This window comes from Diplotaxodon limnothrissa, linkage group LG6 (assembly GCF_057381915.1).
Source record: "Diplotaxodon limnothrissa isolate DT_005_m linkage group LG6, D_limnothrissa_male_GT1.1, whole genome shotgun sequence".
Classification (NCBI taxonomy): Eukaryota; Metazoa; Chordata; class Actinopteri; order Cichliformes; family Cichlidae; genus Diplotaxodon; species Diplotaxodon limnothrissa.
In genome coordinates this window covers 28,546,424-28,571,344 of record NC_140601.1, presented here as the reverse complement: position 1 = coordinate 28,571,344, position 24,921 = coordinate 28,546,424, and the positions used below count along the sequence as shown (strand labels likewise).

The window sequence follows — 24,921 nt, the reverse complement described above, 5'->3', positions numbered from 1 at the left end:
TAAATTGTCCTCTGTACATGATGGTACATTATATATATATTTGATATATTATATTTTTCAGTACAATAAAAATGTGTTATTTATTACTATGGTCTTCAGTAAGCCACTTTTAAATGCCTAATAAAAAAAATATGAAGTTTTAAAATTGAAGATTTTATTACCTGTGGGACAATGCTTTTAATTTATGGATTTTCTTTTCTTTTTTACAGCAGAAACGTAGACAGGAGACATACGCTGAAAGATCAGATGCCATATTGAGGTTATGTAGCATGACCGATGAACATTTGGGACAAAAAATGTGTGTCAGTACAAGAAATTGCCACTAAAATGTACCCTTTAAAGTGGATTGTGTCATCCTTAATATGTGAGTTTTGGGTAAATAATTTAATTTCACAATTAATTACAATAGAGAAAAACTCAGAAGTGGCATATGTGATATGCATTCAAACTAATGTATGCTAATTAATATTTAATTTCTTGTTTTTATTTCATCAATGAACACTCCAATTTTGCAATTTGAGCTTTGGTAAAAAATGCACTTTTTGCAAGCTCTGGTATTAGAATTAAAGTTATTAGAAATGGTAAATGGCCTGTATTTGTATAGCGCTTTTCTATTCCCTAAGGACCCCAAAGCGCTTTACACATCCAGTCATCCACACATTCACACACTGTTGATGGCAAGCTACATTGTAGCCACAGCCACCCTGGGGTGCACTGACAGAGGCGAGGCTGCCGGACACTGGCGCCACAGGGCCCTCTGACCACCACCAGTAGGCAACGGGTGAAGTGTCTTGCCCAAGGACACAACGACAGAGACTGTCCAAGCCGGGGCTCGAACCGGCAACCTTCCGATTACAAGGCCAATTGCAGTGGCTGACCTTAAGGTTAAGAGGCTTATTTAATATGAATAAGAAGGCTGCAATAACTCCAATAAGTGAAGCAATTGTATCAAAGCATTTTTTTCTGCATATGAGGACTGTTCATCCAAACAACCTCGAGCTCATGTCCCAACATGTTTGTCTTACATATGTGAAGCTGAATACCAATTAAGATGCTGTAGATGAAGAACAGATGGATAGAAATAAAGATACTTTTCCAAATTAGCACCAACCTCTGTCATCAGCTTGGCTTTTCTTGGCTGCTATCCTAAGTCTAACCAATTCATAATTGTAAGTCTACCATCAATTAGGCATCAGTGCCACTGGTTGACCACCAACAGAAAAAGACCCAGATAATGAGACCACCTGAGTTTCATCAAATTTGGTACTAGAATTACACTTTGTCCTGCCAAATCTGACATACATCAGATGAGTAGTTGTCAAAACGGGTTAAAAAGAAACAGGTATATAAGAGTTTGGGGGGTTTTCAGAATTGCTTCTGTTTTTATATATTTATCCTATTGAAAATAGCTGCATGCAAAGAAAAAAGCTGAAGTAAAGCGAACCATGCTGTGAGCCAGGCACCTGAACATTGCCTCATTAATGGATAGATTCTTAAGAAGCCAATGACAAAGGCTCAGAGTGCAGCTGATGTGATGGAGGAGATGATGGTGCTGGGGATGTGGTTTTTCTGCCTGCTGTTTTTTTTTTCTTCTTTCTTCTAAATCTCACTCTTATTCGTACATTGTTAAAGGCCTCAATGCCTGTTCAAAGCAAAAAAGAAAAAAAATGAAAGAAAGAGAGAGATGACTATAAAATGCGTAACATGAAGCAGCTTTTTTCCCATAGTATTACATCATAAAAGCCGTAATAGTCTTTGATCAGTGTATATGTTAACTCCCAGCCAAAAGGAAAATAAAGCTTGTGTCTTCAAACGTATTTTCCACTACTTTTCAGTTTGTTGCAGAAAAAAATGAGATTATCTCATAGCCTGAGTTGCAAAAATGTATTATTTATTTCTTAAATCATATAAATTTCACTTCTCATGTTCACAGTGTAATGGCCTTTATGCCTTGTCCCTCAGGGCATATACTGTAAATGTACCCACTGGAAGTAGGTGCTAATATTTAATGCTGAACTATCCCCCCCCCCACCCCACCTCCGCCCAGTTAGAAGCATCCATTCTGTTCTCTGTATGTGAAAGACTGGAAAAAAATGAGTGTGTGGTAAGATGTCTGTGAAGGTTCTCAGTCATCCAGGTCATCGTAGTCAAAGGAGCTTGCAAAGAAAAGCGTCTGGACTTCTTTAAGTTGCTTGAAGACGTTTCACCTCTCATCCGAGAAGCTGGGTCCAGGGACCCACACCCATTTTCACACCTTGGCTCAGGCGATTAGAGGATCATCAGGGGGTCCTTTTGTCCCTCTTTGGGGGGTTACTCCCACTAGGTTTAAATCTGGGACTCTCCACCATTTGACCTTAGAACTGAAGAAGCTTCTCGGATGAGAGGTGAAACGTCTTCAAGCAACTTAAAGAAGTCCAGACGCTTTTCTTTGCAAGCGCCTTTGAGTGTGTGGTAAGTTTTAGCATGAAATACAGAGTACAGAGATACAGCAGGAACTTTACCCCTTCATGCCAGAAATAAATGTCTTATTGACTATTTCAGTGAAACAGTCTGTTTAGCATTTAGCATCAGTTGTGCACTGTGTTTTAGTCAGCAGAGCATGGACGGATATTGAGTGCATAACACTCCTCATGCAGACCCAACACACATGGGTCACTAGCTATGTCTTTAACAGTTACTTGAGCAGCACTTCATACCATTACATACAGCACTGATTGTGTAATTTCCTGTGATACTTAAATGTGTACAGCTAGTATAGTGTGTAAAACCATGACAACTGGAAACCTCTGGGACCTAGTAGATGGATTGCTATTCATGATTTTTTTTTCTACAGATTTGAGTGATTCTCTGACCCTTTCTCCAACTCTTCCAGCAAAATATTGTCAAATGTTTAGTAAAACATTTTTGTACAAACACTCAATATTGCTGACTTCTGATCTTCTCATTTTCATCTACCAACATCATAAGGGAAATAATGGGGGTTTTTTTTCTAGGGTTTTTTATGGACTTGCAAATGCTGCTCTACAGACTGGTGTTATGATTAATTTAACTATAATTAACTGTAAATTATATCAATATGGGTTTTGCACTGAGAAAAGCAATGATTCTTGCATTTTGCTTTTTTGCACACAGCCACATCACCTAGGCTTGGATGTTTATGTATATCCTACTGTAGTTTGTAAAATATGTATCGTTTTCAACTATTGCCTGTTGATGCTTTAAGAAGTCAGCAATTTGACTGCATTAGTTCCTGGACTGCTCATTTCCAGCTGACTTTAGTTTGTCTTGACTAGCGCAGGATAATAGTTCTACTTTGCTGGAGCACTGATGTATACCAAAACTTTAAAAAGCCATATTCCAGCAAAAACATTATGCACAGTTGATTTGAATTGCATCATTTATGTTAATTGCACTTGTAAGTGAACAGAGAAACAACATTTTAGTTTGTTGATTTATTATTTTTTATTCTTTTGTTTCACGATTTGAAGAAGTCTGTATTTGGAGTTGTTCATTGGCTTTCACACATAAGATTAAACTTCTGGTTCCATTAACAAGAGAATATTCTGACAGCACTTATATCAGTCCAGTCATCACTGGCAATTTTAGAAGCTTTTTGCTGCAATTCCAAAACGACGTCTTCAGATCTGACAAGAGGTAAGTGACATCACTTAACTATTACTGGTTTAGCAATCAGGAAGCAGCAGGAGATAATGTTCACTGTTACTACAGAGAAGTAGTCACTTAATGTGTCAAACACTCCCTTTCAAAAGCCACATTTAAAAAAAACAACTATTGTGTGAAGTACTGGAAGGCGTGGTGAATTTTGGGGGGGGGCAACTGCATTATATCTCTGGATATTTGTAACCATACTGTTGTGTATCTGCTGCTATATTGTCAAGAACAAACATTTATCTGTGTCCACAAATCCTGATTCCACCATTTGAAAATGATGATTTGGATGATGTGGTGGTGGTTTTAGAGTGGAGAGAAATCTGTTCATCATCTATAGCACTAAGGATGGAAAAATTATAGTTATAAGATCATCAGAATCAGAGTTATGACAGTATGTAATGATATATTTTTAAAGATTTATTGTTGCCTTTAGCAGTGAAGAATAGACAGTACGGAGCCCCGCAAGGGACATGGGAGAAAAAATTAAGATCAACTTTTGCGAGATCTCGCAAAATAGACTGCATCCTTCGCAGGTCGCATTTGAAGGCCGAGTCCTTTGTTACCCAACTTATCCCAGAATTCATAGCGCGGCCCAGCCAATTCGTTTCTAACAATGGCGGCAGCTACTTATTTTTAATATTACTCTTTCTGGGTCACAAAATAAACTTTTAAGATATTTTCAGGCGTGAATGTAGCTGTGTAAATTTCAAATATCTGCTCGGTTTATCAAGACATCACATATTTCCAAAAGTGCTCCGACGTTTTCGGAGACGTCGAGGCCCGCACTCCTGGCACATCGTGCCTCAACCTCCCGGTCGGCTTTGAGCTGGCAGCCTCCGAAGGATGCGCCCAAAACATTTGCAAGATCTCGCAAAAGTTTTGCAAGCACTCGCAAAAGTTCATCTTAATTCTTCATGCCATAAATTCAACAAGTTGCTGGAAACATGCCATAGAGTTTATGGTCTGTATTTACATGATAGCACGGCTTCTGCAGATTTGTCAACTATGCATCCAAATCTCCCATTCCAGAACATCCCAAGGTGCTCTATTAGATTGAGATCTAACCACTATGGAGCTCATTTGAGTACAGTGAACTCTTTGTCCTGCTCAAGAAACCAGTCCTAGGAGATCTGAACTTTGTGAGATGGTGTGTGCTGCTGGAAGCGGCCACCAGAAGAGAGGTGCACTGTGCACTAAAGACATGGACATGGTCAGCAATAATGTTCAGGTAGGCTACGGCATTCAAACAATGCTCATCTGAAACTAGAGTAAATATCCAGTGAGTTGTGACCATACCATATGAATGTTGCAGCAGAAATCCAGAACCATCAGGAAACATTTTTCTAATCTAAACGTACGATACGAGTGTGTAACGGTCCTGGGTGGGTGATCCCTTTGTTTAGTGTCAAGTCTGTGTTTCTGTGTTTTTCTTCCTGTTTTACTTTTTACTTTGACAGTGCTTTGTCTTATGTCAATGTGTCTAGTTTTGCTTCACCCTGGTCTCGTCATGTTGATTGCGTCCAGCTGTGCCGCCCTCATGTGTCTCATTTCCTCATTTCCCTCAATGTATTTTAGCCCTGTGTTTCTCTCTGTCAGTGTCACGTTGTCCCCTTACCGTGCTATGTGTTTCTCCTTCCCTGCTCCCTGAGATCTTCATCCCTAGTTTCCAGGTTTCCCAGTGTTTTTGTTATTAGTTCCAATTTTGAAGTTTTGTTTTGTTTTTGCAAGTTTATTGTTGTGAATATTATGCAAGTGCAATAAAGCAGCCTCTTTAATTTATTCCTCCATTGAGTGTTTTGCATTTGGGTCCTACATCCTGCCTGCCACACAGCTGTATCATGAATGATTCAGGGAAGCTCACTTATGTCTGATGACAGTGATACTAAAGTGAGTTGTTGAGGATATCCTGAACCCCTTCTCCTGAGTCGCTAATCGCTGATTAGATATTTGCAATAGCAAACAGTTCAACAAAGTGATTAATGAATTTATACATCTATACTCATGCATTGTCAGGGTTGGGGGAGAATGCTCATACTTTCTGACTTGAGAGGAAGTCAGACTGGGAACTTCTGATTTCTAATGGAACAAACCATCTTTACTGACCTGTTTTTTAAAATGCTGGTAAAAATCGACTTATGTCTTTAACCCAGTGGTGCCAGCCGTGGCACTCCTGCAAGGTTACAAAAATTGAGAGGTGTAGGACCGGTGCAGCTTTTGCCATGCCACTCATGAGGGCAACAGTGGTGAATATAATGGGCCCTTAAAGCCTCTTAGATTTCATTCATTCCAAATGATCCAAGGTTGTAGAGCTCGTTTGTGAACTTCGAATTAAAAGCCCAGAAATTAAAGTCACTATGAAGAAAAACAGCAAAAAAGAGGGCTTATTATCTCTATAATTTCGTGATTTTCATTTAATAATAACCAAGAAGCTGGCTTTACTTCCAAATTTGAATCACTGTATCTTAGCTGCCACTGATGCTGAAATGAGTAAATGCTGCAGAGAAATACAATTTGGTACATTTAGTACATTTTTAATAGATTTTTACCCCTCAAAAAACATTGTCTTGAATTAAACAAATTTTAATTGAAACAGCAATGTTTTCCCAGCCTTAAATTGTGTCTTTTTAGCTTACCTACCTCACTTGCTATGATTCAAATGGGGTTTAGATATCAACATTATCTCACACACTATACTCAACTTAGTACAACAACAAAGGTTGTCAATCATGCTGTTTTCATGCTAATGTTTTCTCATCCCAGTGCTACAAACATTACTGGTTGAAGTATTGTTGGTAGCAACAGATTTTAAACACAAAAACACATCTATATAAAACATCACTGAAAAACCTGCATATTATTTTATCTACCTGTAGAAATAAGTGTTTTTGTAAATTTGTATCTTATCACATTTATTAATATGCCAATATTACTCTTCTTCGTAGTTGCACTGACTATGCTACAGTCAGTAATCATAGTACCAGAGTATTATCAGACCAGCTGAGGTGCACTGACTGTGCTGCCTATGCTACACTGTATTAATGAGGACATTATTAATGAACATGTAATAATGCTCCATTCTGAACAATATTGAGAGTTTTGCAGAACAACTCTGAATTCCACAGCTTAGTGGGAAATAAATGAGGCTTCAGTTCATGAAAACAGGAATCTGGGAGTGAAGCAGCGGGCAGATGCAGTAGACAATGGCCTTTCATTATAAGTCTAATAACTATGTTCGCTTTTTGAGCACAAAACAATTACACCTCGGGACGTGTGGATGCATTAGTCGTAATTAAGTCTTCAGACATGTCAAAATATTAATTTGTTCTGACAATATAATTAAGCTTGTGCCTTTTTGAAAATTAGTCTGGAACATGGAAGGCGGAGTTTAAGATAAATCATATATGTTCAAAAAAAGATTTGTATTGGGCTCCAGCGTGTCCTCATGTCCACAATCCAAGTCTCTATTCTTGGTTACTTGCTTATCCATTAATGAGCAAACTCAGGTTATTAAAGCTTTTGATTCCAGCTCTTGTGTAGATTTTCTTTGATGTAAAGTAAACTCAAGATCTGTCCTTGAGCTTCAGCAAAACATCTTAAGGAAGCTGCATTAGAGCTGTGAATAACTGGAATTGTAGTACTTCACATGTTAGTGATCCAATATATCTATATATCACACACACACACACACACACACACACACACACACACACACACACACACACACACGGGTAAATTAATCCAGTTTAATAGTTTCATGCAAATTGTGTTTATTTCTGTTGCAATAAACATATTATATGTAAGTGTCAATGTTTACATCACAGGGTGGGTCACAATTTATTGTAGCCAGTAGTTTGATATGATGATGGTTTGTTCTTGGTTCATATAGAATATGACAAGATCAACAGTTATACCAGAGTTTCTTAGCCTCAGTCTCTGGACCCTACAGGGAGGTATGTCAACTTACAACTTGTCACCTCTAATTGCTGTAATCCAGTCAGTTTCTGGAAACTGGGTCACAGTGTAGAAAAGGTTGAGAAACCCCGAGTTGGAATATTTTTACAGCATACACACAAGCAAAGATAGAATACAATAACAAAGACAGCTAAAATACAATATAATTTATTAAAAAATAAACAAAATGAACAACACCTAAAAATATTTGACATGCTAATTCATCCAAAATACCACCTCATTTAAATCAGGGGCTTTGAATTATTATTGAATCCTAACAAAACTTTACATTTCTTCGCATTGCCCTTCCTCAAGAGTAAACACTGTTAGCTTTTGATGTTTGGTAATATCATGTCCAAAGTCTCTTTGTATTTAATTCACTTCTCCACAGTGTTTTCCTCTTCTTTGGCCTCATAATGATGATGATCATAGCTCTCAGTTGCATAACAATAAAATTCAAAGCTACATGCAACGTTGTAAAATGACAGTGAAATCGCACCAGAACTTTATATCATCCCTGTGTATGAGTTTTTAACAAGGGTGGTCGATTTTTGTGATCACAGCATTAAATATTTCTGCATAAAGTGCTACAAAAAATAATACTTACTTTTAAATTGGTCAGTAGCTTAACATGACTTTGATTTTTGTTTTACTCCACGAGCATAAATATAAATAAATAGCATAAATACACATAATAACCAAAAGTACCATTAATAACTAGTGTAAAAGATAGGCAAAGAGGAAAACAGGTAAAGTGATCACTGCTGGGTTAAAACCTTTTTTTAGATGTGTGTTTTTTTTTTTTAATCACTTGAGTTTTCATATGAATGAGAAGCTCTAAGTTGTAGTGGTTAACACATGAAAGAACCCTGCTCAAGAGCAGCAGGAGACATAAATCCACTTTCAGGGCATCAAAAGCTGGTGGACTCCTCCTGGTCCCGAGTCTAGATAAATGACGGGGCATTTTGGCATAAAATCTGTGCCAAATATATTCTGATCCATCTGCTGTGGTGACCCCTTGGGGGTGAAGTGAACAGCTTTTGTATATGAAGAAGAAAAATAACAAAATAAGAAAGCTAATATTTGCCTTGGCTATGGATGTGCAAGCTCATATTAATTAAATATGTGTTTCAATGAGTTCACATATTGACAGTAAATATCCCTTTCTGACTACACTGGTTTCTATTTTTGAATAAATGAATCAACTGTGTTTCTGCTAATTAATAAAGAGCAGCACACTTGTAAGAGTTTAAAACAACAACAACAACAACAACAACAACAACAACAACAACAACAACAACAACAACAGCAGCAGTGTAAACCAACAGAATTGTGCTTGGCAAATGCATATGTAATTAATCAAGGATCATTTAGGACTGATATGAAATATTGCTCCTCACAGATGCTCTGAAAATTTGTTCTTCGTCTGCTGCCCCATGACCAGTTGCTTAGATACAAAATAATGAAATAACAGATATTTTTATCCATGGAGTCATTCTGGAGCCACGTTGGATGGTATCATCTCCCTGCAGGCTGGCTCCTGCTGAGCCTGTTCAGGTACCATCCTCACACTGACACTGCCACCATCTGTGGTGCTCGGGTTCACCACGCGGAACTTCCGATGAGCTGGCCGTACAGCTCTAAGAAACTGCCTCTTAAAGGTCTCACTTAGCATGATATAGAGAAATGGGTTAATGCAGCTGTTAGCATAGCCCATGCTAATTGCAATATTATAGGCATAGGAGAACGCTATGCTCGGCTTCTGCACCCCCAGGTGCACCAGTTGGAGGATATAGAAAGGAGCCCAGCAGATAAAGAAAGCGAGGCAGATGGCCACTGCCATCCGGGTCACCTTCCTGGTGCGCACTCTCAAACTCCGTGGAGGCAGAGGCGCCACACTTGTGGACATGTGTTGGAGGATCTTGAAGAATACCCGACAGATAATGACTAAGGGTATCGCAAAGGCCAAGAAAAACTGGTAAAGTGTAAACCAGTATGTATCTGTAACTGGATCAGGCAGAAGCAGAGCACAGGCCACTAGCCCATCTGGGAGAGGCATCAGGCCGGCATACATCCACACAGGGATAATGGTGAGTAAGGACAAAACCCACACCAGCCCAATGACCAACACAGCTACACAAGGCGTGCGGACATAGTTGAAGCGAATGGGATGCACAGTAGCTAAATAGCGGTCAAAGGTCATTGCAGTGAGGATATAAGTACTGACAATCTGGCTGTTGGAATCGAGCGCAGTGATGACCGTACACATCGCGGCTCCAAAGTGCCAGGTACCGTTGCCCAGCAACTGGTGAATGAGAAATGGCATCCCGAGGAGAAACAGAAGATCAACAATTGACAGATTTAAGATAAAGATGTCTGGAACTGTTTGCTTGGCTCGACACTTGGTCTTCTTCATAATGGTGTACATGACAATACAGTTCCCAATGATGCCCAGAAAGCAGATAATGCCAAAGATGACAGGTAGGATGGCACCACAGTGAAGAGCACCATCTTCAGCTGGAGACCAAAAAAGGGGGGGAACAGCAGTTAATGTGGAAATATTACAAATTAGCTTTACATCTTAAAAATACACAAAAATACAATTTAGAACTGTACGGATACAGCATGAAATACAGTATATCTAAGTACCACATAATAAAAGTAAGAATTTTAATAAATTTAAATTCATGTCCAGGCAGATCTATTTGCTTTACACGTGTATATATCTGCCTATGGTGTCTGCATGCCTTTTTTGTTTGGTTGGGTTTTTTGCTTTACTACTGCAGCAAAGTCGAAGACAGAGAGGAATACAACAAAATACAACAGATTCAATATTATTCTAAAGATACAATTAGAGGTCTAAAAGATCTGTTCTTGTGTTCCAAACTTACAAAATCCTGTTTTGAGAACATATTTATGTCAGTATATTTATGTTTGGGGTTTTTTGTTGTAGTTGTTTTGTTTTTTGAACCATGTGAGGGACTATTGCCTTAATTTAGTTAGGCTTGCACTAATGTTTTTCTTTATTCATGTTTCCATTTCAAACGTATTATTTGGGAAATAGTTATGCGCTCTAACGTGAATTTGTGGAATAGGTTTTCAGACCTCAAAAACACAAGATAATATGAAATAACCGAAGATAAAAGAAAATTACAAGAAAGGAAAACTGAAGCATCATTTTATGTTTGTTTTGTTTTGTTTTACATTAATGTTAGACGATTTACACCTCAAACAACGTAGGTCTATTGGGCTGTAATACTGTTCAACCTACCTGTTGTTGAATTGCTGCCATCGATTGAAAAATTTGTATTGTTAAAAAAATCCATGGGGTAAAATCAAAAAGTACATCCAAGTTAAGATATGGCGCCGTTATGACAGGGTGGGCTTTCCAAGTAAAAACATCTGGAGCAGATTGCAGCCGAATCCTAAATTACCTTCTTTCTGTAAAAGAAATCAGCACAACCGTCGTGTTTCTCTCTGTGCGCGCATCAGCGCGCTCTGCGCCCTCAGTGGTAATAACGCAGCTCCTCTGGGAGTTACTGACACTGAAGAGTCAGTGAGAGCATCTTCACTACCAGTAAGCGACGCAGTGTGGAGTTGCGACTGCGCTGCAGGTGTCAGATTAAATAACATTGCTGTGTGCGCGTATGTGTATGCGTGTTTATAAATGCGTAAAAGTGTTTCCTTATTAATGCGTGTTTCTCTGAATCTGTTTTAGAGTTTAATTTTTCTATTACCTTCAGTACTTTAGGGTTTCATGAAAAGCAGAGAAAGAACAGCGACTTATGACTCAAAGTTAAAACACGTAGCTTTGAAGCGTTTCAGAGCAGTTACAAACAGATAGGTTCCTACACTCAAAGTCTGCCACTAGATGGCTTTGTTGCCTGTCATTTGGCCGATTCGCGCCTTTCGGGCAGTAAAATAGGATGTGAGCGGTTGACGGTTTGTGTGTTATGAAAAACACATTTAAGCCATCTACACAGTTCAGTTACTAGTTTCGCAACTCAAAGCAACTGATAAAGAAGCATGCATGCATTGTCGATTGCAAGGTGTTCTTCTTTCAGCTTATGTCCTCCGCATGTCCTCCATGAATCTTCTCTGCGCTCTTTTCTGTTTTTCTCCTGCCTGGCAGCTACATATTCAGCATCCTTTTTCCCAGTTTATCTACTATCTCTCCTCTGCACATGCTCAGATAATCTCAGCCTTGCCTCTCCAACTTTGCTTCCAAAATGCTCTTGTCATGCTCTTGTTACTCACAATGAAAATCTTGCAGTGTGTGTTTGACAGAGACCGAGAGCGAGAAAGAGTTGGTACAGTATAACAATATCCACAGTATAATCCTATAAAGTTTGGCATTTTGGAAACCAAACTTTAGTAGAAGATGGTTATGGCCCATGATGTTTGTGTGCTACAGGAAGAACATGGAATAACAGTAAAATGTTGCATCACACATTAATAAAGTATCAACAGCACCCTTCAAAATGCTTTAGATGACAAAAAACATTTAACTATACATTAACAGGGCACTTTATTCTGTATATATACTTTAAACAATACCACTTATTTACAGCCAATTTACAATCACAAGTGAACTCACCCAAAACAGGAAATGAAGACTTTTTACTCAAGAACTACAGCTTAGACTCTTGGTAGGAGATGCTTGGGAAACACAAAGCTACACAACAGGTGTAGTTTGTGTTGTCCTCTTTGATTTGCCGACTAGAGTGTCTTATTCAACACTGGCCATTAAATATATAGTTGCATGTGCTGTAAACTAATACACCATCAATGTGCCACAGTTTAAGGTTCAAGTTTAAGGACTGAAGTGTTGGTTGATTAGCTATTGTTTCTTGAGTAGAGACAATTCATTTCCCCCAGCACACACCTACAACATTATGAAGCTTGTGGTAACTATTTATTTTCTACTGTGCTGTGATTGTAAATCCAGGCCTTCCTGGTTTCAGTCAGTGGGCTCTATGCTTCAAGTTCTGCTACATCTGTTTCCACCCTGTAGAAACAAGAATGGGTGGATTATTTTATTAAAATTATTTGTCAGCATAATTTTACAATCAAGAAAATGCTTTGTGATGATGGACACCGTGACTGTTTGGTTGAATGAAGAACAATGGTAACCTGGTAGCAGATCTTAACAACACAAGAAAGTGAAGTTGAAATAGTGTTAATTGTTAACATTTAATTGTTTAAAACAAAACACAGTTATAATATTAGGAGGCGTGAAAGCAAATGTAGTTTTTCTGTTAATGTTTTGTTTTTGTTTTTCCAGTCAGAATTTTGAATTCTTCCTATGAGAAATCTGCCTTTACTGTTTTTCATTAATTTCTTAAATGATTCTGACAGAAAGGGCATGTTGTTGTCCTTACTTCAGGAAACCTAATTTTTTGCTCCAGCTGTTTTTGGTTTTTGTCCAAGCCAGTAATTTTCCATCAGCCTCTTATCGTTTCCTTCTACTGCTTGATCAGTTGATCAATTGGACTGTTTTAATCTTGAGCCCATAATAAACTAATCATGTTGCTCTAATCTTTGTAGTCAGTTTAAAAACCCTTTCCCCAATAACAGCATCAAATTGTATTTTTTCCTTCCATTTGCATAATAGCACGATTGAGCAATTGAGAGATGCTCGATTGGACTGAGATCTGGGACATTTGGAATCGACACCTCAAAGCCATTGTCATGTTCTTCGGACCATTACAGAAGCATTTCTGCTTTGCAGCAGGGTGCATCATCCTGCTGCAAGAGGCCAGAGCCATAAATCACCTAAGCAACAATGTTTTATAGGTGGTACGTTTCAAGGTGAAATTCACCTAGCCATCCAAATGATGTTAAAACAACGTGGTACTCATGTGCCTATTATTATCACTTTTTGTTGGACACCCTAACTGATCTGCAGATATGCAGCCCCATACACATTAAAGTATGATGCACTGTATACTCTGACACCTGTTGCTGGTTCAACAGTGTTCCTTCCTTGGAACACTTTTCATAGATTATAGACATTTTGAAGATGCTCTGATCCAGTCATCTAGCTTTCACAGTTTGGCCTCTGTCAAACTCACTCAGATCCTTACAAATGCCCATTTTTTCCTTCTTCTAACACATCGACTTTGAGGACAGAATGTTCATTTGACTTTGAAACCCCTCTAAATTATAAGGATCCTTACAGAAACAAAACAAACTGAATTTTGGGAAATGTGAGAGTGTGTTAATGCGTAGTGTATAAGAGGTAGTGCTTACAACAGGAGTAATACTTTTTTCTCAGGTTTTATGTACAACACTGAGTTACCTGGACCCTAATAAGGGAGCAACTTTAAGGGGTGGTCAGCAATCCATTTACCTGTGTGTACGTAATCAGTGACCTGGTGCCCTGCTCATGCTGTCTGTGTCATGTGAGGGCTGTGTGCAGGCAGGAGTGGTGGTAAGGAGGACCCAGTGTGCAGACACTCGGAGGCAGAAAGTAAACTCAAACTCAGATTTATAGCTAGGAGGCAAACAGATAACTAGCAAAACCAGAAATACAAATAATAAACTGAAAACAACAATAACCTGAACTGGCAAATGGACAGACCACACAGCAAGATGAGGGTAGATCGTGACACGGACACAGAGAAACACAGGGCTTAAATACACAGAGGGAGCAATCAGGGAATGGGTAACAGGAGGGAAACACAGCTGGGGCAAATCAGGCCTAACGAGACAAGGGGAAGCAAAACCAGATAAGACATAAGACAGAACTCTAACAAAGAAACCACAGAATAGAAATGATAAATAATACAATAAACTCAAAACCCTGGGTCAACAACCCAGGCATCCTAACAGTCTGTTTGTCAGATTCTGACCTATCTGGGTCCAAATCGCTGTAGTCCAATGATCTCAAATATGGCTGCAATTCAGAGATATAATTCAGAAAAGGAAATGAGAGAAAATAGAATAGAAAAGAATAACTACGTACCCATAGACAGATGACATTTGTATTTTGGAAATCAGGCCATTTGAGGGTTATGATACTGTTTATAATGAATGATGTTTACAAAAAAAAGATAAAAATGATCATTAGTTACCTAAGATACAGAGTTGTTGATACAACAACATATTGTAGCTCAATAAGTGATCTGTGAATAAGTGTAAGGGTGCTCTATGTGCACAGCTGTGTGGACCATTTAATACCTTTATGGTTTTTTTTCCTTTACTTGTTTACTGTGTTCTCCAGCTTTCATTATACGTTTTTTTCAGTAGAAAATAGCTGAGGCAAAAATCCAGACGTCATCCTTGTTAAGATATTCTTTTCCCATCACTCCTCCTCAGAAACAAAACCGTAGCGAGCAGGTCTGCTAAAAGACCTTCAGTGTCTTCATAAAAGCCATTCTGGGATTTCCAAATGGAAGCTGTGTCATGTTTTTAGTTTTCCCAAAACAATCTGTAAAAACAAGGTCAGCTTAAGTCTGTATACCCTAAGGCACCTGCTCAATGCTGAAAGGGATTAATGTACCCAAAAAAATACATGAGAAAAGAAAACATAAAATTCTAAACACTTGCCCCCTGTAAATACTACTATGCCAACACAATCTCATTACATCATATAGTCAAAATTATTTTCACCTCTTTGCCTCTCCAAAGCATGAAACGGAGAAGGTAGACTGACTGCTTTGCCATCATATCAGGTTCACCAATTTGGCTTACACTAGCCCAATTCCCTGTTTTAAGGGATTCTCTCATTAGGCGTGATTTTCCTTTGCCAGTCTTTCAGATCCCGTCACATGTAATAATTTTTATTATGGCATATTTCTGTTAAATTTAGAGTGAGTAAAACATGCTGTAGACTGCAAACTGCATGAAAAAACAGGATCTGGCTGTTGCTAAGTAAAACAATGTTTCTTACTTCCATTGTTTGTACTGACAACATATATGCATACAGGGAATTACATATGTGTATTTTAAATATGAGGTTTTTTTTTTTTTTTACTTTTCTGTGTGTTACAGTAACAGGTTATAACTGTTAAAATATATAACAGTTTGGATACATGTACAATGTTTTTTTTTTGTAAACATGTGATGAAAGCCCTCATTTCTTTACTAGACAAAGAAATGAATGTTAGACTTGTATTATGTCCACATACATTAAAAGTTATGATAATAATTATACTCAACAGGGTATTATTATACTATTGATGGGTGCCTGTGTAAAACCTCTAAAGCCCTGGCCCGGTCAACAGTACATGAGTGTCAGAAGCCTACAGCTGTCCTTGTGTATCAGCACAGGTTTGAAGATGTGCACAAAAGAGCGCAAGTAAAACGCAATAATGTAGCCATTAGGAGATGCACATCAAGGCACAAGCTGGTAATCACACACACACACACACACACACACACACACACACACACACACACACACACACACACACACACATATACAAACAATACAAACAATCTAATGCTCAGTAGGTGCTGTATCCAAAAAAAGTGAGGGGAACAAAAGCAGATATGAGAAGAGATCGGCATAGCAAACAGCTTTTGTCTTTTAACTGCATATCGATCTGTTCTTGTTTCTATCATTCTAAAAAGCAGCTGGAGAGAAGGAAGATCCAACAAGAAGCAGGGAGATTAAAAAAAGTGCAGGCACAAATCCTGGGCAAGAGCCTGTATTTTACATAAAACAGACACACACACACACACACATGCAAATTTTAGCTAAACAGTAAAAGGAAATAAACAGCAAAAACAACACACCTCCCTTTAAACTACAGTAAAAAAAAAAGAAAAATAGTAAATTAATTGTGGCAGTTTTGTTTTTTTATCATAGTAAAACCTTGGACAAATAATTGACAAACATTTTGTCACATGGATGGAAATCGACAAGGTAATCTGGTTACGTGTGAGATCAGAGATCAACAAGTACAGATCAACACCTTAGTGACCAGTTGGTTCTTTAGAAAACAGCAATGCCGTTCATTGGACACTGGTGTGTCATAAGTACAGGGTCTGTGATTTTTTTCTGAGAAAGCCTAAAGTTTGTGTCTTTCCCAGTGAACATCAATAAGAAATAAAGATTTGTAGGAGCAACAATTGCAAAATAATTTATTATACCAAAACAAACTGCCAAGTCCTGTACTTGCTGACCTTGTGTCAAATTTAAATGTACACCGAGCCAACTTACCAAGTCATTTTTTAGATTTGTTCTTTACTTGCTCGCAGACTGTTTAATACATTCTCGCGCACATCAAACAGTAAATAAGTGAAAGAAAGATGCAGCTGTAATTACTTCTCAGTGCCTCCTCGGTCTTAATTGAGCTGTGATATAACTGTGATACTGATGAGGCTATTAACTTACACTGTAATTAATACAGTTAATATATTTTCCAGTCTTATTGACAAAACTGCTCATGCATACACAAAGCCCTTTTTCACTAAGGTGAAATCTATACTTTACAGCACATTTCCTATCACACACGCTGCTGTCTATAGCACAGCTGTGTGTTTAATCTTTTGCTATTTTAATAATATAATTGTTTAACTGACTTCATTGAATATGCTGCTGCGGTAGACATGATTGATTAGTCAGATATCCTCACATATCTTCTCCATACCACTCCTTTTATGTAAACAAAGCACCTTCATGTTGTTGCTTAGCCTGATTTAGTGAACCCAGGTAACAGAAAGATATCCTGGACATGCTTGAACTTGCTTTTGTACAGGCTCCAGGAAATCAGAGACCTGGAATATTAAGATTTATTTGGTAATTCAATTCTACACACAACTAAATACTGGCACAAAATGATACTAGCTGGTAGGTGTAATTAAAAAAGTCATTTCAATGCTTGCCAAAGAAAGTCACAACAGAAGGCAGCGATGAAGTAAACAGAATAAAACCAAACAAAGTATAACAGAAAGTCCCCACAAGTGGCACGATTCTTACAAAACAGAGAAAGAGAGAGAACGCAAAGACAATATGTAAGAGGCAGCCAGGAAAGATGCAGGACAGCAATCGGATAACTTGACAAACAGACAGGGACTGAGAGCACACAGCCTAAATGCACGACATGGAGAGAAGGGTAATCAGACAACTCAGTCAGGCACTATAATGGGTCAAAATGAAACAGAAGTGCTATAGACTTAATTTCTGTGGATAAGTCTTTGTTTAAATCTTTGATCCAGGATGATTACTCTGGACAGAGTCACAGGAAGTCGAAATCTTGTGCTTGTTTTCACACTTTTTGTCATTTTCTGTCTATTAAGAACTCCAGAGTTATGAAAGCTCAAAAATTATTTACTGAGAGTGAAAGATTTTATTTGCAAGCCAGGCCAAATATTCTCTGTATGTTAAAAATACTGTTTTATTTATTATTATTATTATTATAAATGCCTAGCATTAGAAATATTTTGCTTGTGCGTTATTTCCCAGCACATGACAACTTTATGGGAGGAGAATATTTTAGAGGATCCACTCATTAAAACGTAAAGATTAATGCATAATAAAGGGCATGAATGGTGACTTTGAGCGACAGATTGGGGTTGTTTCGTTTTGTTCACACCCTCAGCAGTCAGCTCATTGCTATTTAAAAACATTGTTTTCTTTAAGCTTCTTATTTTGTTGCTTTATATATTTCTTTTAAGTACCATTTATTTAGCTATGGTGTTGACTTTAAAGTGTCAATAGTGGTAAATGTTTGGGAAAAACTTACACTGCAGATATATTTATTATTTAAAACACACAGAAGCCAAGAATGTATGAATTTCAAAAGATGATACGGAGCATCTTCAGTGTCAATGGAGAAGGGAGAAAAGGCAAGGCAATATGTCCTTTTCGATAGCTGCAAAATCCAAAAACTGTTCATTAAACTCCAAAGTAAGGGATGCCATGACTGTCGCATACCTTTTTGCTTGTGCACCCTAAATATCACGTGGAAAAACTGTCCATTACCTCACACAGAGCTGGAAAATGTGCTGCGCTTGAAACCTTTTATGACAAGTCTCTTTGGAAAAGTTGCAGCTTGGTTGTGAAAGCTTTGATGTGTGCCAACAACTGGCTCACCACTGTGTCCTTCCTTTGAAGGTCAAAGTTGTGCACATTATGATGCTGTGTTATGTCATCCAAAAAAGCCAATCTGTCTGACGTCTGACAGTCTGTCAGAGCTGTCAAATTCCCTTCCTCAGAGAAAAAAGGGAAAGAAAAAAAAAGCTTCAGTGTGGATCCCCGACTGAGCCACCTCACAGCTTTGTGCTTGAATGTCAAGCAGGATCTGCGGAAACTGGGGGTGGTACATGGCTTTGGAAAAATTGAAATTAATGGTCTTCACCCCACGTTTCATAACATAATCAAATCTGAGATGTTTTGAACAGAGAACCTGCTGTTGGATTATAAAGTAAGTTTAATAGTGTTGCCTCCTTCTTCACTGACTTTGTTGCAGACAACAGCAAGCAAGTCTTCTGTTACGTTTATGTCATGATCAACATTTCTCAGAAAAATCAGTAACTGAACAGTGTCAGATACATCTTTACTTCCATCGCAGGCTAATGAAAAATAATCAAAATCACAACCCTTGTACACCAGTTGTCGTTTAATATCTAATTATGTCCTCAGTTTTCCAGACATATAATCTCCTGGAGCCTGTACAAAAGCAAGTTCAAGCATGTCCAGGATATCTTTCTGTTACCTGGGTTCACTAAATCAGGCTAAGCAACCAAATTTAATTTCTTACACACCGCAGTGCTCTCTTGGCGAATTAGGAAAACACTGTTGAATTTTTCTTGTTTTTTTTTGTTTTGTTTTTCAGTGAAAAATTTGCAATCTCCATCTCTCCTGGAAGAGCTGGGCTTAAGTATCAGTTGTTCTCTCTTGCAGGTGACATGTTAGAAATTAGCCACAGGTGGTTGCAACAAAGATCAGATGTTGCTGCCACTATGAGGTGAAAAGAAAAATGACACTTTGAGTCATTCATTTTGTTTTTGGTGGCAGGCCAAAAATAATATATGTGTGATGATGCCAGTGTGATGATTTAGGCTCTGCTGGGAAACCTTGGGTCCTTGGGTAACTCGTGGATGTTACTTTGACACAAACCACCTATTTCATTCAGTTCAGTTCATTATTATTTTATTCATATAGCATTAAATAAAAACATTCCCCTTTATCCTTCACTCTCAAGTTGAGAAAAGTTCCAAAAAGTTTTTTTTCTGAATTTTTTTCACCAAAATAATTACTTAAATGTGTCAATAATTAATTACAATTTAAAAAAAAAATTAATTAAAATTTAAAGTAAATTATTTCACGTTTTAAATAAAATTATCTGAAATTTAAATATTGATTTTTATATTATCAATTATTTCCTATTTTAATTCATTCATTCAATATTAAATTAACTCATTCACTGCCAGCCATTGGCAGTGAATGAGTTAAACCCATTGACTCATGCACTGCAATTGACGGCTATAGACGTCAATGGCAGTGAATGAGTTAATTATTTTATTATTTAGTGGATTCATTTCGGCTCTGCTGGCCCTCCATACTACAGTGACTGGAAACTGCCTGAGAAAAGACGAGCGCTCTGCCCCATACCATTATACTCCTAGTTGAAGGGGTCTGGATTAGCCCCGGGTCCATTCACCTGGCACTGTATCCTGATATGAATATCCTCAGTCACGTACTTCTATCGGCACATTTTCATTTTAAACACGTATGGAGTTTTTTTCTGCCTCCTTCTAAATTGAAAATGTATAACTTCAGGAAACACATTAAAATATTGGCCTTCAGTCTGTCTGGAATTCTTAATTCCCTCTTATTTTATGAAGGCTATTACTGGCCATATTCATTCGTGTATATATATATATATTTATAAAGCGGTCATGGTGGTTTTAAGCTAATCCTGGAAGAATCCTGCAGTAGCAGCCACTTTCTTTGCCTTCTCTTGTGCGTATATCTCTTTTCTCATTCGCTCAGTCTCATCTTCTCACTCTTTGTGTTTGGGCAAAGCAACTAATCTAAAGTGTGAGAAAGTATTGATAACAATTGTGACCTTTAGCCAGAGCATCTTATTTTTTGTGTGTATATGAAAACACATTCCATCTGGATCCTGCATCGGCAAGTGTGCTTTCAATCCAAACACAATGGCACAACCCAAAAGACGTGTGTGTGTGTGTGTGTGTGTGTGTGTGTGTGTGTGTGTGTGTGTGTGTGTGTGTGTGTGTGTGAACAATAGAACTTGTTCACATGCCTTTAAAAATACATGAGTACAAGAGAGGTTGTAATCATTACTTTCAGGAATGAATACAGTGTATCTTGGCAGAGTTGAACAAGGGCAAACTTCATTTTCTTCCACTTCTGGAAAACCTCATTCCGGGTCCACTGTTGTCCTCTGTACTGTTTTCTCCACTCTTACCCTGTTAGGTTTTTTTACTTAGTATTTTCTTTTGTTGGTTATTTGGTTCTGTGTCCCGAGCTAATTATTACAGTAAGAAGTGAAATCAAAAGCTGAACTTCTCTAGAATAAAAAAGGTGCCTTCATTTTGAGTTGCCATTTTTCATCTTTTTGCCAACAGAAATTAGGAATGTTGTCATCTGTACCCACGACACTGATGTGGCTCTGGACCAGGAATGGCAGTGTCAGCCAGTTTGTCATTTAGTGGACAAAACTGAAGTTGTCCAGTAGCTGCTAACTCCATTAGCAACTAATGAACAAATTACAATGACATTTTGTACAGACATTCATGAACCCCGCATGCTGACCCATAGTAATTTAAATCATTACTCATTTAATTTCTCTGTCATCACCAGATTTGAAATTATACTGAGAAATAGCTTGCCACCTACAAGCTCTATGGATACATTTTGTACAGACACTGATGGACTCTGGGCAGTGCCATTTGGGTAAGTCTAAAATGATACATGAATTTATGCAAATATGTAAAAGCTAATAAACAAGTAATCATAGGGTTTTTTCCCACTGCTCTGGTTTATCACTAAATATTCAATTTTGTCATCAGCTTCACCTGCAGGATGATAACTCAAACTTGCCAAATGTTGGCAAGCTTGACCTGGTGACCTGGTGCCACTACTTTACATCATGACAACAATAAGAGGAATTACAATAAATAAGCAGACAAACAAAACAAAAACACATTTCTGAACAAATCTGTTGGTTCAAAAATTTGATACTGAAACCAACTTGTTATGCAATCTCAGTGTCTGACGCTGGCTCCAGACTGCCTCCTCTACCTGTCATGGTCTGTCTTCCTGTTGTCAGTTACTTTTGTTTGGGGGTGTGCTTATCCTTTTCATTTTGCCTGCCAACAAAAATGTCAAACAACAAGCACAGAATAAATTCATGGCAATCTCGGAGCCATCGTGACCGAGAGCCCTGCAGCATGAAGTCATATCCAGTTCTGAGGCTGTGCATGTAAAGCTCAGATAAAGTACCTTCCTGCTTGATTAGCCATTAAAGCCCTTTATATATCAGACGTGGTGTGTCATCTCTTCAAAGACTGCATTGAGCTCATCAGCGCTACCACACAGAAAAGAGATGGAGTGAGTCACCATAGCAGACAGCACCAGTGTGTGTGTGTTTTAATAAGAGAGAAGATGATCGACTATTATAATAATGGGTGTGGGGGTTCAGCACCGTGTTCTCTGTTGAGAGCGTCTTTAAGTCAACATCATTAGAATAAATAAGTGACCCAGCTATACCTTAGTAAATACTCCACTGGAACCTATTATAAGAGTTAAGTTTCTCTTTCTTATACCTAACTTAATTTGGATATTGGAGGCCTTTTTATTTTTTCTTTTACTTTTTTTGACACCATAAATTTTGAAATTACAGAAACAAAGTAAAACCATTTTAAGGACACAGGACCAGACTCTCCTCCACAGATCTCTCGCACACAATTTCCCTCTCCCAGATATAAACGCCAGGGCTTCTGTGCAAAGGAGAAGACGAGTAAGTATTTATTGAAGTAACAACAGGAAAGCAGGCAGCTCGGAGGAGGTTTCGCTACGACCATTAGTTCAACTCTCGGGCCAAGACTGAAGGTTTGCTCTCAGAAGCCAGTAGATGACGAACAGGCGGGGTTGATTGCTTCAGGTGTGCACTGGGGGAGGGCGGAGATCCCAGAAGGATCTCACCCTGTGAGGTAAGAACACGTGCTTACAACACAAAACAGACCACACAATCATGCCAGTGAGGAGAGAGAGAAAACAGCAGAGATGCAGAGGAGGGCTGGAGGACCATGACAAAAACATTTTCTAGATAAACTTTCATGATTACGAAACTCACACACTCCTTACACAACATGTATCAACATGTTTTAGCAGCTCTACATTCCCCCATGGCTTCTCATATTTTTATAAATGTGTGTCCTTGGCACCTAAAACGATAACAGAAAGCAGAAAATGGGGCTGACATTACACTACTGTTTAAATAGACTAGAATCAGAGAAAGCGAGCTTGAGTACAACCCCAAGGGCTTTCTGGTTTGGAAACTGAATTTTAGTGGAGGATGTCATATTATAGAAATGTATAATCCATGACTCTCACCTGAAATAGAGCTACTCATTTTTAAAACTACATTAATTTAATGTATAGTTTTTTACATACAAGTAACGCATGGAATAAAAATGGGACACCTCTTCAATGCTGGAACAAAATGGTTTGTTTACTGAATTAGGTCATTAGATTAAGACCAGTCTTTGGTATTCAGTCAGTGGTGCCAGTTATCACTATGGAGCAGCTTCTTATTTCACTGTGAATCTGTATAATTAAACCCATAGAGCCCGCTAGAGAGCAATAAGATAGAGAATATCATTATCTGGAAACTACTTAGGGGATGTGGGAAGCAAACCCTTTAAAACATGTCTTAAAATGCAACATCTAATAAGAATCAGAAAGTTGGTTTATGCCAAGTCTGACTAAATTGATCATAATATTTCTGGCACTGCTGCAACTGCTCATTGTGACCCAATCCAGGTTTATTTAGCAAAATCATTAATTTAATGTGCATCACAGCTGGTGTCAGATCACTCACTTTATGGCAAGTGTGAAAGCACTGAAAATGACTAACTTGTATCAACATGAGTAAATTGGCATTTCTGAGAGAAAATAAAGCTATTCAGTCAAATAAGTTGTTTTTCAGTCTTTCAAGTTAACTCTTCCATTTTTTTTCTGATCATGAAAAATTGACAGTGGTGAAAATATTCCAGTACTGATTATGGAATGTCCTTTAAAGTCCTAAATGTTGTATGAGAAACATTAAAAATGTTAGCTCCAAGGCTACACAGCTCTGCCATCACTTCTTTGTTTATTTGAAGCCTGAAAACTCTCTTTATTGCATTCCCACCCGCAATGAAAGCTCTTTAGTGCATTTGTGTCTTGGAAAAATGAAAACAGTCACAGAGACTTATATAGAGACACTGTCTGCTTGGAGTTTGGAGACTTCAATGTAACTGTTCAGGTTGTCAGATTTTGTAGCACCTGAACGGTTACAGAGTGATGGAGACTCTCTGTAACTGTCTCCATCACTCTGCCTCATTGTCTAAGGACACGGGCACCGATATTGGATTGCTCCACCAGTGATTCACGGGGGAACCAGCTGTGGAATTGCTGCCTGAGGTTTTTCAAGCTAGAGTTTGCTTGGTAGATTTACACATTTCAGCATCACTAGAAATGATGCAAGGGCGAATTTAAACCATGTGTTAACTATTTTGTTTTTTGTTTTTTTTTCTTTATAAATGCATCTTATTCCACTCCTGCAGATTGACTATGAAGATTTTAACTGGCACGAAGCTGAACTGCAGAAACGGGGGTTATTCCTAAATAATATTCACTTGATGATATTATTTGATGAGCACATGTCTCTCTGTCTTGCTCTCTCATTCTCACTTCAATAGTGAAATGTATATTAAACCTCAAAGAGAAGTACTTTTTTCCAATTAGGTTTCATACATCACTCAGCACTTCCACTGATCATTTCTTCCTTAATAAAGGATTACAGGTTAAAGGGGTCAGAACAATTCAAAACAGCTTCCTGGCACCTTTAATTAATTTTCTTTATTTATTCATGCTTTGCATTCACCCTTGCTGATGTCAGTGGAGCATTCACTTGCCATACCTCTCTCCAGCATGTAGCTATGTAAGTACAGAAGGTGAGTGAGCATAAACAGAATTCTTTTTTCTAAAGTGTCAGGCAATTTCGAACACAACATTTCAAACAGCTCAGCAAATATCAACAAACACAATCTGCCTGCTCGCAGTGCAGTGGGTGCATGTGTGATGGAGAAAGTTGAGGAAGTGAAAAAGGGGAG

The 24,921-nt window shown here is 38.1% G+C and overlaps 1 protein-coding gene across 2 annotated transcripts; it reads right to left on the bottom strand.

Moving 5' to 3' along the window:
- Positions 1-9,115: 9,115 nt before the first annotated feature.
- On the bottom strand, positions 9,116-10,949 carry mchr1a (melanin-concentrating hormone receptor 1a). Of its 2 annotated transcripts, none has more exons than XM_085356089.1 (2): positions 10,883-10,949; positions 9,116-10,134 (listed from the first exon to the last, which is right to left on the bottom strand). In XM_085356089.1, the coding sequence occupies exons 1-2, from the start codon at positions 10,947-10,949 to the stop codon at positions 9,116-9,118; spliced, it is 1,086 nt and encodes a 361-aa protein (XP_085212215.1). The 2 variants fall into 2 exon arrangements, with proteins under 2 accessions (XP_085212215.1, XP_085212216.1); XM_085356090.1 differs by having other exon boundaries at positions 9,116-10,140; positions 10,895-10,949.
- Positions 10,950-24,921: the final 13,972 nt, after the last annotated feature.